Raw genomic sequence first — 14,690 nt, forward strand, 5'->3', positions numbered from 1 at the left:
CCTCTGGCGCATTGGGTCCCTGGTTCAATTCCAACTTGCGCCAAGTGAACTTTGTGGTAGACAAACACCGTGTTCGTGGACTTCCTCGGGATTCTTCCGTTTTTTCCTACTTACTTCATTCCACCATTTCATTCATTTCTCATCATCACCGTCTCCTTAAGCCTAACCGGCATAGCCATGGGACGTAATACTGAAGGATTTATTTTCATTATTTTCTCTCTCTCTCTTCTTGTAACCACACTACGAAATAATTAGTTAGACTTATTTTTCCAGTTGTCGACAAATCAGGTTGTCATAATAATTGTGATTGCGCATGAACAACCTTTTCTATTATTATAGTTTCTATTTAAAAAATTAACCAGTGGCGGCTTTTGAGGAAAGTCACATAAATAAAAAAAATTACAATTTCGTCATTACAAGCTACGGGAAGAAAACTTAACCACCACTGAAATGAATTAGCAGCTAAAACAGACAATCTTTTCAGATTGACCATATTTCTTTATTTGTTTTTATCAATACTTGTGAAGACTTACCTTAGAGTTTTGACACCAAAGGCTAGCTTTTTGGAACCCTCCGCAGGCACGTGTGATTTCAGAAACTGATTAAGATCTCCGTGGTCCAGATATTCCATGATGAGACACAGAGGTTCCTCCTGACTGCACATGCCCAACACCCGCGCGATATTAGGATCTTCTAACGTAGCCAAGATTCGAACCTCGCTGTGGAAGTCCATTCTAAGAAAAAAAAGGTTTAAAATAAATACATTATAATAAAAAATTATGACATTTAAGTAAAAAAAAAAACAGTAATAAATACTGAAGAAAACTTTTAAAAGTTCTAAATTATATGGTACATTACGGTCTACTAAAAAACTTTGGTAAGTTTAGGTAAATTTGGGTAGTTGTTTTATTCCACTTTTGCCCCCATGATTGTAACACGTGACATTACGTCACACTCGGGTGATGCAACTTAAGAGTCATCATCCCGGCGAAATTAAAATACCGCTAATTTTATAGTAATTATGTGATATCTTCAAATAGATAAAAGATAATTGAAATATGGAACAAGAGCGCCCTAGACAATATTATTTTGCGTGAGGTACCGTTATCACAAGTCATCTAGTGGCTTTCCGTTTTCAGTTGTTCAGAAACGCGAAAATAAATGCCGATTTTCAAAATGGCTCGAATTCGAAAGCAGATAAGTGAGTCGTGATAACGGTATCTCATGTAAAATAATATTGTCTAGGGCGCTCTTGTTTCACATTTCGATTATCTTTTATCTATTTGAAGATATCACATAATTACTGTAAAATTAGCGGTGTTTTAATTTCGCCGGGATGAAGACTCTTAAATGTAAATCTAACCTCACCCGCTTCTTGTGACCAACTTAAAAAAACAGTTGGTGACTAGGATAGCGCGTGAAAAAAATATATTTCTCCTGATCCGTGTGCATTATAGTCCTTCCGGCAAATCCTTATTTTCCAGTTAAATCCTTGTTTATAATGTATAGTGAAACAAAGCAACTAGTAAGTAATAATTAAATATTTTTTTTTAAAAAAAAAAGTTACAAATAAAAATCCTTCAATTGTTTTACACACTAATAACTTTATAGCTACCGACTCATATTTTTACGGTTTAAAACTTTCAAAGTCTAATTTCTCAACTACAACTAACAACTTTAGTAAAAGCGTGAAGAAAATTTTTCCAATTGGTTATTTTCAGCTTCCTCTTTTCTCATCCTTCTCAACACTTCCGAATCTCATGAAACTCATACGTATGAAACTTTTCCCCTCTTCTTAAAAGTTTTTTTTTTTTTTAACCTTCCTCCGCCATCTTTTCCCTGACTTTCAAGGCAAGTAAGAAGAAGAAGAAATTTTACAGCTAGTTGATCGTGGATTTTATTGCGGTTTTATTCGAAAATTTTATGCGTCAAAACTGCTGCAGTTATTTTTAATGCCCTTGCGCTGCCAAAACTCTAGAGCGGTGACATAGAAAAAACTATTTTCAATCTTTTCCTTCATTGCCATTTAAGTGTTATGCATTTTTCTCACTCTTTATACTTATTATTATTATTAGGAGCTCAGATTTCAAGAGAGTCAAAACTGGAGATCTTTAAGAGGCCTCATCCCGGCGAAATTAAAATACCACTAAATTTACAGTAATTATGTGATATCTTCAAATAGATAAAAGATAATCGAAATATGGAATAAGAGCGCCCTAAACAATATCATTTTACATAAGATACCGTTATCACAACTGACTTATCTGCTTTCGATTTCGATTGATTTTGAAAATCGGCATTTATTTTCGCGTTTCTAAATGGGTGAAAGCGGAAAGCTACTAGGTGACTTGTGATAACGGTACCTCACGCAAAATAATATTGTCTAAGGCGCTCTTGTTCCACATTTCAATTATCTTTTATCTATTTGAAGATATCCCATAATTACTATAAAATTAGCGGTATTTTAATTTCACCGGGATGAGGCTTCTTAAAAGAAATTGTATTTTGTATTTTGTGTTATGCTTTTAGTTATATATATAACTAAAAGCATAACACAAAATAGAAATATATATATATATATATATATATATATATATATATATATATATATATATATATATATATATATATAATTAAAGACATTCCAGATATAAACATAACTCTGTTTAAGCCAAAACAGACTTTGAGGGAAAAAATGATTACTTGAAATCTCCATTGTTTATATAGAGGGTGTTCCAAATTTAACTACTAAACTGTATTTTAGTTATTAAAGTAGCAAGTGGTAATAGATGCAAACAAAATGGAAAATCGATAACAGAAGTATCTAGTGGTGCTGTAAGGTTTTACAAATTGAGCTCTAGGAGAAAATAATAAACGGAAAATGAAAGCTTTCGATTTGTCGGTTAGTTCTTGGTTTAGATTTGTCCGTTTCACCTCAGAAGCTATGTGAAACGTGCTTTGCGTTGGATTGGAACTACATGACCTCTTACTAGGAATCAAGTGCAGGGTTTTCCACGCTGAAGATGCGTACTGTTTTCGTCTTCACGTACGATATTTCTGTTTCGATACACTTCTTCAATTGTAGCTTTCTTCGTCCCCTCCCCCTCTGTTCTGCCACCATATCCTCTGGACGTTCCTCAGGATACAGTTTCTTCTTAGACAATGTCCCAACCTTCTCAATGGTATATAAAGGTGTTATTTACTCTCCCATCATTTCTAAGCTTCGTTTCCCGCTCAACCCCGCTATTCTGTCTATTCTTCTCCACATCCACATCTCGAAAGCTTCAAGTCGTTTTCCATCATTTTTGAGTAATGTCCATGTTTCTGACCCATATAGCACAATACTCACACGAAACAATTTATGAGTATTTCTCTCAATTCTTTATCCAAGGACCCACTTTATATATGAGCGACTCGGCGAAACATAATGGTATATCACATTTTCTAATTTTCGAGTAAACTGGGAAAGAAAGTTGACCATTCCCATGCAATTCAGTGCAGTGAACACATATCAAACACACTTTCCCTTCTACCTGCAGGCAAGTTTCCCAAAATAAACTACGTACATACTGTTCTGTGGTTCGATTTCATCTAATGACTCAATTTTACCGGAAATGGCGCTTAACATTATGTTCACTTGAGCCGCTCATAGAATTTACCATCGACATGTTCTTCGTTAAAGAATTTATGTTAACAAAAATATATCGTTTCATTTCATTAACTTCTATTCCCTCGTCCACAATATGTACAGTAAATAACAAACGAATCGTTAACCTTTAAAGGCAAAAATACATCAGGATTCACTTAGTATATCTGAATATATGTTACATATATTATATTTAAGTTTTTTCTTGGAACTGACGTATGAGCTATCACGAGGTTCTTGGAATAATTATATACGATTTTTTTTTTTTTTTTAATTCTGGTTTTATTTTTGAGCAAGCGTGTCACCCAGGTGTTCTTTTATTCTGTATAGCATTCAAGAGAGACATAACATAAATTCTCAGAATTACCAGAAGAAACTATCTTGATTTAAATCCAGCACTGGAACAGATTTATTGTCCTAGCTCATACACACGTTCACACACTCACACACTCAGGAGTTAGAGGAGAGGGGAAAGAGGCATGCCGGACACACACACACACACACACATATATATATATATATATATATATATATATATATATATATATATATATATATATATATATATATATATATATATATATATAAGCATAGAACGTCCACAACATACCTCATAAGGAAATCTCGTTAATTGGTTTTTGAGAAGATGATATGAACAAGACGATTAACACCTATTATTTTACCAACTGTTAATTTTATCTGTTTTAAAATTAAGAGTGAAAAGCTATTATTTTCTTTTTCTTTTACTGTGTAACTAAAGACACACATTCATTTAATTTGCTTCTGAGGTTTTCTTATCACACGTACAAGGTACAAGACAAGAAAGCAAAAAAGGATTTAATTTTTATATATCAGATTCTGCCGTAAGTGGCTGACTACTGCTGGTGTTAACAATACCCATAATTCATTGCAGGCTGGGCTAAGTGTGAAAATAAAGAAGAGAGAGAAAAAAAAAAGATGACACTCTCAAGTTAGTGTGTTGTTCCAGCAAGACGAGAATCGTCACATCTAAAGCTAGGTTTTCATGCTCCAAGAATCTTGTAGCTGTCATTAAAAAAATCTTGCAGTTCCATTTTTCTATTTACTGTTTACATAGTACAACTTTCTGAAAGCAAGAAAGGTATCGCCACCCATGCAGCACTACACTCTAGTGGACAAATACTGAACCTCCCCATGAAAACGTTTATTTTGGCGAGCTTCCATTCCCCGTCTAAAAGAATTCATCCTTTCGAAAGCGGAGAAACTTTTTTTTTCCTCATGTCAGTGGGAGGGCGATAGCAGGTAGCAAGCAAGACGACACAGAAAGTTGTACATAGTTTGACTTCTTTCAAGATAAGGGGGTAGCGGTGGCTCAATGGTAGAGCGTTCACCTCCGGTGCTTGGGGTCCGTGGTTCGATCCCAGCTTACGCTGTGTGGACTTTGTGGTGGACAAACATCGTGCTCGTGGGGTTTCTCGGGGTTCTCCCGTTTCCTTCCACTTTCTTCATTCCACAATTTCATTCATTTCTCATAATCACCGTCTCCTTTAGCCTAACCGGCATAACCGTGGGACGTAAAACTTAAATATTTCATTTCATTTTCTTCCTTCCAAGATAAAAAAAAAATGTTGCATATCTCTTCTAAGACTATGTTCACATGGAGAAATATTGTAGGGTTGCTAGATTTTTTTTAAATGACAGCTACAAGGTTCTTGCAGCATGAAAACCTTGCTTTAGACTGGGTTCTCGTTGCTTTATATATAAAAAAGGATCAAAACAAAATGAAAGACGATGGCTTCTGGACAAAGACGAAAAGGGTTGAGGAAACCAAGAACATAAACCTATCCATGGAGGAAAATATTATTTTTTCACCCCCTCTACAACCCTTCACTTCTGTTTCTGAACCTTTAAGGACAGTAATTCTTTTTGGGCGTAATATATATTTTTAATAAAGCTTTTGCCCGTTAGATATCTTTTGAAGGGTTTAGCTCTCTGGTCTTTCTTCCCCCAATTTTCTGTCCCTTAAGATTTACTCCTCTTTCGGTTAGCGACCATCATTCTTCCTCTTTACACTGCTGCCTCTTTATAAGAGAAGATCGTTAAGGGTGTCTTCTTTCCAACCCCTTCCCTTCCACCATGCACCTGAGCCCCAGATATACATTCTTCTTTTTCTCTTCAGCTTCTGGCTTTTATTTCATCGTCAGTTCTGCTTCTGCTACTACCACAACCACTGTTCAAATAGGGTTGCTATCTCTTCGAAATGGAAAATTCGGAACCAAAAATGGATGCAACAATCTCATGGAATCACTAGGAATGGGTGAATTCTTTTATTTTAAGATCCAGATATTCATCCCTTGCTTCCGGGTTCATATATTCATATTTCCATTCTGGTCCGGATATTCATTTCTGATATCGAGATATACGAGGGTATATCCGAAAGTTTCCGGCATGGGACTAAAATATCATACCACTGGGGGAAAAGCGTTTATGGTGACATCTATGGAAGAAGTAATAAAATAATTTCAATTGTCGACCTGCGTCAGTGGACGTAGTTAATAGAATGAGTCGATGTCCGTTGAGCATATTTACTGCATAATAATGCTCCAGCTCACATTACCATTGTTGCCAAGGTTGCACTGAAAGGCTAAGGCTTCTGGGAGACTAAGCACCCCACTTTACAGCCAGTGGCGGATCTAAAAGGTAAAAACTATGGGGGAGGAGTAGCTAGAACCCAGATTATGATAGGTATATCATGAGTTTACTATAAACTTTCAAAAATATGTGAATAATAGCTTAAATTATTTTTGTCACTCAAAACATTGATGGGGCCTATGACCCCACGGTCCTGGTCTAGATCCGCCACTGTTTACAGCCTACATGTATCACCACACTCTTAATGTTTAATTGGAACCATTCTAGCGGTATCCATTCCTGCTCTTTAGGACCATATTTAACATTTTTGGAGACCCTTCAATATTAATAAATATTGGTGCAAAAAATTCAAGACAGAAAAGTGAATAATTTATATCTAACAAAGTGAAAAATATACAGTTGAACCACGATAACTTGAACTTCGATAACACGATTTTTTCACATTTCCTTGAACTTTCCATAACAAACATTTAAGGTTAAAAAAATCTCTATACTTTGAATGCTTGAAAATTACTACCTCGATAAGTCGAATTTTAAGGGTTTCATAATCATATTTACATAAATACCCCCGTAACTCGAACTTTTTATAGAGGTGGTTGGTGAGTACTTCAAATTCTATGCCCAAAGCCAAACTCCCTCTATAAAAATTGTTGCGTGAGTACCTTAGGATTCTGAAACATGGGTTTTTGGAAAGGGCACATATTAGTTTCTAAGTGCAGTCTTGATCCGACTTCGGTAGATCCCATAGTTTTGAAGCTATGGACCTTTAGAGTTCATTTTATTTTGGGATCAAAAGATGCAATATATTCCAGGCAAAAACTTTCTTGTAGGTCTTATATCTCGAGAACTACATATAGTACGGCCAGACCAAAACTATTACTTAACTCAGTATGATGCGCTTATTCCGTAAAAAATACGAAAACTTGATTTAGAGGCCTTTCAAAATTTTTGTGGCGCCTAATATAAAAAATCCAATATATTTCATTCAATCAAAAATTTTCTTGTACGCCCCATATCTGGAGAACTACATATAATGTAGCCAAACTCGGACTATCACTTACTCAGTATGATGTGCTTATTCCGTAAAAAATTAAGAAAAAAACTCGATTTAGGGCCGTTCAAAAATTTTATGACTCCTGATCCAAAAACTAATTATTGGCTAAAATCGCAATCTTTCGATCCATTTTTGGATTATTAGAATTTTTTTTCATGTTTTTGGCAGGTTATAACTCCGAAAAGAAGCATTTGTGCTCCCAGATTGATATATATATATATAGTCTTATCTTGGTGTGAGAAATCACGTCCCAAACGTTGTCGGTGTTGTTTTGAAACACCCTGTATAAATAATAATAGAAAATAATATATTTCCTCGGACAGTATCTGATGCGAGAAAATTTGTCGTCGTCCCGGGTCATGGCGTTCAATGCATAAACGGCTGTGCTCCTCCCTTTTAAGCCCTTCGGCACTTTATAACAGAGAGTTTCGTTTAATTTCGGGCTGTATAGCACATGAATGGAAGTCTATTTTGAAATTTGAATTGGAGACTGATTCAAAACAATGTGAGAGTGAGGAAATCGTGAAAATCAGGAGGGTCCGTAAGAACCTGGTACGGATGGCAATCCTGGATTCAAAGTAGCAGATTCCGTGTCACCAAACACTGAAGAAACTAAGAGTCAGTGGTAATTATCAGCAACCTGAAAATTTATGCGACAGGTAATACGTGCGAGTGCATATAACAAGTTTGCTCAAGTCTCTTGATTTGATCTTCGTTCAGCTCTGAAGAAGACGCCTTCCTTTCCTCATCCTCCAATGGCCCAGTGCGTGAGTCAGTATTCAAGAACCGTCATTTCTTAAACGATGGCTCATGAATACAGATTTTGACTTTAATATTGTCGCTCTTCTCGACATCATTCGCAAAATGTTATTAGCAATTCCCTCTCCCCTCTCCCACTGTTCTCCTCTCTTGAGATTCTTCCAGGTTCCATTATTCGAAAATTGAAAACATGCTATCGTAATAGGATCGTTTCAACTTGTTATGAATTTCGTATACCTACAAAAAGAAAAACACTAAAATTTGTACTAAAATACTCTCTTTACTGTTTAGAGAGAAATATTGTTGAAGTTTACTTTGAAGATGATTGACGTTTGGATGCTGGAATCGAATATTTTACTTGCACTGATTTCAAAAGCATACGAATCATATAATTATACCATCAATTGATTACAAAGATTTGATTTGAAAAGAAAATCATTAAAAAAAAATCAATTTTCCTTTTCATTTATCCTCCTTATTTGAAGAATCAAATTCTGTTTCCCAAAAAACAATAAGATCTCAACATGTTGCGTTTTTATATATGGAAAATCCTAAATAGCAGAATACCAGTTCTTCGCACGGGAAGAATAGCTTCATTTCGACATAAAGGGGTTAATTTGAATTTAAACGGCATCGGAAGTGTTATCGTTCATCTCAGCGACCCCGAAAACTGTGTATTCGACACTAATATCGGTCATTTTTTATATCTCTCCGTCTCCCAAATTGCACCGTCAAAGTGAAATGATGAAAAACCATCCCAGACCCAAACCTCATCTATGTTGAAAATTTAATCGACACTGGTTGGGTGATTCAACAGTTATTGAGTCACAAATATAACTGTTGAACATAATATATATACATGTCCCTTTCCCAGAATAAAATGGTTCAATAGTTTGAAATAAAGTTTTGAAGATAGTAAGCACTTCGTTTGAGCTGGATGTTCATACTAGCCATAATATTGGAAAGAAAGAACAGACATAGTGAATGTTAAGACGCTGCAAACCCGCAAATGCGGTCAAAAGAGGGAAGGGGGGAGGAAGGGAAACTATTGTAAAATTCAGCATGGGAACTTCAAAGACATTTGCCGAACTGCACTTCTATTGAGTAAACGTACTATAGCTATATTGTTGTGTCAAATAGCTGCAATGGTGTAATCAGTTAATATTCCTAATGTTCACTCTTACATCAAAGTACATGTCTATAATTTTCACTATTCACCCCTCTGCTTCTTCTACTCCTCCTTATGAAAAAAAAAAGACACACATAAAAAAGTTCTACCCCTGTATATAACCATTAAGTGACTGTTAACGCTACGCAGCCCGAAGGAGAAAAAGCCTTGTACATAACAAGTCGTGGCTTCACCAGCATCATTAAGGGTATATATTCTAACCTTTGTACAGTGAACTCAATTCAGAAAAAAGGCTCCCTTAGTTCCTCTTTTGAGTCTTGCACACAGGGTTGGCAGACGTCACAGTTTCCTAAGTAAGATTCGTCTTGATGATTGTTTTTTTCACTGAAATAAGAGACACCAGTAACTGTTGATCTAGGCAATGTATGAACATGTATTTTTAAATAATAACTACACTATTGTCAAATAGAGCTACAGTAATGTAGTTGTTAGAGTCTACGAGAAGAGACGGGACAGAGCTCTTTCAATAGAAACACACACTTTCCCAGAAGAGACGGGACAGAGCTCTTTCAATAGAAACACACACTTTCCGAGAAGAGACGACACAGAGCTCTTTCAATAGAAACACACACTTTCCCAGAAGAGACGGGACAGAGCTCTTTCAATAAAAACACAGACTCTCCGAGAAGAAACGGGACAGAGCTCTTTCAATAGAAACACACACTCTCCGAGAAGATACATCATTTTCACACATTTTTAAGACAAGACAGAATTTTTGTTACGAGATATATGACATCTTTTCCAACAGGAACATATATATTTTCTGAGATCATACGTCACTTTTACGACACCTTTTTGAGGCAAGAAAACTCAAATCTTGTATAGTAGGCAACCAAAGTAGTTATAAAGGTGTGTACCTATCAACCGGAAAACCTGGACTCGTTTCTCTGTTGCGGATTTATTCTTGTTTGCCGCTCTCTAAATATGTCTCAGAGGTTCATCCACCCTCTTTCAACTGAGTATTCGAGGAAAGCTGATGGGTTGAAGACGACCAGGGTATGCTCTGACGATATCAGCTTTACTACATACGCAAAGTCACGGAAATCTAGAGGTATACTATTTCGCAGACACATATTGGCTTGCCCAAAATGGGGACGAATTTTTTTCTTTATTTATTTTACTTAGTGGTGTTCGCAGAGTTTCGTCAAGAGCGGGTTCAACTCTCCCCCTAAAAAATCAGTTGGTGTAACGGCCCGATTTGTGGGACTGAGACGCTCCACGCCATCTGTTAACCCTTTGGGGATCCTATGGTACAATTTGTACCATATGCACTTTTCATGGTACATTGCGTTATTTCTCTTCTATTTGAGCTTTTTCGTCCGGTTTTTTTTTGTTTTCCAAGTCCAGAGGCCTTGTAGAAGACATTACGTATGGTTTCAGACCGTCCTGCGTCCAGACACAGGAGGTGATGACGTCATAAGTCAAAAATTTCTCTTCTCATTTTCTAAGCCTATGTTCAATATTTTTTGGCGGGCTTATTTTTCTACGTAGAAGATTGAAATTTTGCACAAACATTCAGTCCACCGAGTAGTATTTACCAGATTTTTTGTTCCGATGTCAGTGCTAAAACAGGGGGGAACCAGAGGGGCGAAGGGGTAAAAACAGGGATTTCTTTACCCCCAAAATCCCGTTTTTGGTCATTTTCCCGCCTTACATACATGATAGGACCACGTGAGTCATACCATCTGAAAGGCAGTTCCATTCTGAAGAGAATGACGGTCGAATTATTATTCTAGGGTAATTAGGGACGTCTCAGGGATTTTTTGAAAAATATACTTTTATATAGGGAAACATGGGGCATTGTCGGTATATATATTTTTTGGCGGGCTTATTTTTGAACGTAGAAGATTGAAATTTTGCACAAACATTCAGTCCACCGAGTAGTATTTACCAGATTTTTTGTTCCGATGTCAGTGTTAAAACAGGGGCGGAACCAGAGGGGCAAAAGTTGAAAAAAGGGAAATTTTGCCGCAAAAAATCCCGTTTTTTGTCATTTTCCCGCCACACATACATGATAGGACCACGTGAGTCATACCGTCTGAAAGGCAGTTCCATTCTGAAGAGAACGACGGTCGAATTATTATTCTAGGGTAATTAGGGCCGTCTCAGTGAATTTTTATCCAAATATACTTCTGTATAGGGTAAAAGTGGGGCAAAGTAGGGGAATTTTTTCTGGCGGGCCTATTTTTGAACGTAGAAGATTGAAATTTTGCACAAACATTCAGTGCACCGAGTAGTATTTACCAGAAGTTTTTTTCCGATTTCTGCGTAAAAACAGGGGGGGTCCAGAGGGGCAAAGTTTGAAAAACTGGAAATTTTGTCCCAAAAAATCCCTTTTTTGAGGAATTTCCCACCTTAGATACATGATGGAGACATGTGAATGGTACCGCCTGAAAGACAGTTCTATTCTGAAGAGAATGATTGGTGGATTATAGTCCTAGGGTAATTATGGATGTCTCAGGAATTTTTTTCCCTCAGATCATAGTGTTTTATGGTACGTTGGGGCACTGTGGGAATTTTTGATAAAAATTCTCCCTCCCTTACTATTCAAGATAGAAACTTTAAATTTGGCACACACATTCAGTACACCAAGTACTATTTATCAGATTTTTTTTAGATGGCTACGATCACACAGGGTGGGTCCAGGGGGGGCCAAAGTTCGAGAAAAAAATTTTTCAATCCAAAATTTTCACTTTGACATTTTTTTCCCCGCTTCTGGTATATGGTATGAGCATGTAAGTGGTACCATTTGAAAGCCAGCTCTATTCTGAAGAGAACGAGGTATGAACCATGATCCTAGGATAAATAGTGACGAAACAGTAGCTGCTTGAATGAAAGTCTAAAAAATAGGCCAAAAAGCCAGGATCCCCAAAGGGTTAACGATTGGTGGAACTATGTCCAGTCTAGCGACGAACGCGTTGCCCTATCGCTAACCGGCGTATCAGGATCTTTCTCGATCAAGTGGCCGTCACGTCTTTTATTCACGTGACTTCCCAGTTTGCCTCACGACGCTAGGTGGACGCCGAAAATTGGGGAAGCACCAGCCGATATGGGTTCAACTCCTACAATCACATATTTTCAGGTGTTTGTAAACAAATCTTAATATGGGATTTTTTTACATATCTTGTTCAATGGGGATTCACATACCCATCTTTCAGAACCTCCGGTACTTGCACAATAATTTTTAGAGACGCTGTTTGGGAGTACTTGATCACTCTCCACCTACCTCTTGCAATTGGTGTGCAAATCCTGGAGCATTCTTAAACATGGGTATTTGGATAGTTCACATACAAGTTTCTCAGTGATGTCTTAGCCCGACTACGATCGGTCCTACAGTAGTGAAGCTATGAATTTTTAAAATTCACTTGTTTCACGTTTTCGGCATCTTTATAACTCCGAAACTATCCACTTTTGAGCATAGGCCGATACGAACTTTTTTTCTTATTTTGATGTTAGGAACCTGTTCTCAAAAGAGTGTGACATATTTTTATAACACCCTGTATACGTATATATTACACTGTGATCACATGCCACGATAGAGTAGGTCACGTTCTTTTTACTAAATAGTGTCCCAGTAGAGCCTTGTCACATTTTGATTTTGTCTCAAAATAACACAACTGAATTGGTTTTTAAGAACACTAAATTGAATAAAATTTAGTGTACAAAACAAATCATCTTTGTTTCGTCACAACCAACTCCTGTTTCCATCACTACTTCTATTTCTTGGAGGTGATGATAGTAATTTGGGGAATTACGTCCAAGCACTCGGGGGGTTGGGTGGAGACTTTTGTTCAACACACTAACTCTTGAAAAATCGCCACCCGATGGGAAGTGTGAGCTCCCTTGTGAGTCAGTCTTGTCGCCTTTGATATGGAGACCGAAGTTCGATTTCCCAAGATTCGGATCCAACATTGAAATGTAGGTCTATATAGCATACATGTCTCACTTCCACGAAACCAATGCAAAATGAGCTTACATGAAACGTTCTGATTTTTTAAAACTTACATCTGGCAACCCGGGTTTTGTATATATAAAAAACCTCTCTCTCTCTCTCTCTCTCTCTCTCCCCTCTCTCTCTCTCTCTCTCTCCCTCTCTCTCTCTCTCTCTTTCTCTGAAGAGGGCAAAAACTTATCCCTCTTTTAACTCACATCCCCTTTTCAACATCCCTGGCTACTTGTGTTATGGAAGGAAGAAAAACTCTACTCGAGAGCAAGAAAGAAACAGAGATGGGGTCTCTGTGTCAGACTGAGAGAGGGCGCAACTACCGGCTTGATTTCTCGTTTTAGATAAGCAAGGCTGTTAAATGCCGGTCCCTGATTTTATCACGGAAATTAAACTTAACACACACTGGCTGCCTTGACATCGCCTCGAGAGCGGCGACATATGCTCTCAGCCTTCTTCGCCTCAGAAGCGCTTTGCCTATCTCCTTGTGACACACGCAGTCAACTCCCTTCCCTCCTAAGCCCCCCTCACACACATGCGTGCATATCTACGCAGACACACTCAAAAAATAGGCACCTTACCTTCATCTCACATCTTTTTCTCCTGTTTTTTATAAATACATTTTTTATTACATTTTTGCAGCTAATTTTAAACACCCACACGATTATGTATGCACAGTGTTCCAAGAATTCCTGTCGAAAACAAATGAGGTACAAGGGTTCATTTTTTTATTGTAAATTCATACTACAAGGTTAGACAGATGTGAAATGAGGTGTAATCGTTCATTTTAATAAGAACACATTCTGAAGACTTGTGCTTCTTAACTTGATGTTACTGAATTAATCTTTATACGGGGTCGTCAAAAAACGTGGCCAAAATTTATTATCTGTATATGCAGTATATTGTTTGCAACTCTTATATATTAGTCACTAAGTCAGAAAGAAACGATGGACGAAGAACAATGTTCAGCTTTTGATTTCATATTTTAGCCCTGAGCACTCGTGGTGCCGCGGTGGCTCATTGATAGAGCGTTCATCTCTGATACATGGAGCTCTTGGTTCGATCCCTATTCGCGCCAAGTGAGCTTTGTGGTGGACAAACATCGTGTGCGTGCGTTTCCTGGGGTTCTCCAGTTTCCTCCCACTTTCTTCATTCCACCATTTCATTCATTTCTTATTATCACCGTCTCCTTTAGCCTAGCCGACATAACGTGGGACGTGAAACTTAAAGATTTCCTTCTTTCAAAAAAAAGTTGCTGCAAAGATACAATGTAACAAAAAACGCTTCACCTTTTACCTAACATTATTTTCTGTAAAAGTAATGCATGATTTTGAAGGTATTCAAGTTCATTTATAAATATTCAAGAACTTTAAGGTATTTTTTTTATATATAACCTCTAATGATAAGATAAATTAATTTTGAGGTGCAGACTATAAGTCTAAACTTCGCCTAGATCTTGATTATTGAT

The 14,690-nt window shown here is 37.1% G+C and overlaps 1 protein-coding gene across 1 annotated transcript in view; it reads right to left on the reverse strand.

Annotated features, from left to right (window-relative positions):
• Positions 1-14,690, reverse strand: part of LOC145689838 (discoidin domain-containing receptor 2-like) — a 602,490-nt gene that overhangs the window by 13,797 nt on the left and 574,003 nt on the right. Inside the window, exon 14 of the mRNA XM_081764058.1 lies at positions 534-734. Coding sequence (XP_081620184.1) covers positions 534-734 — 201 coding nt within the window. The remainder of the gene's footprint in view (positions 1-533; positions 735-14,690) is intronic.

This window comes from Thermobia domestica, chromosome 7 (genome assembly GCF_964235325.1).
Source record: "Thermobia domestica chromosome 7, izTheDome1.hap1.1, whole genome shotgun sequence".
NCBI lineage: Eukaryota > Metazoa > Arthropoda > Insecta > Zygentoma > Lepismatidae > Thermobia > Thermobia domestica.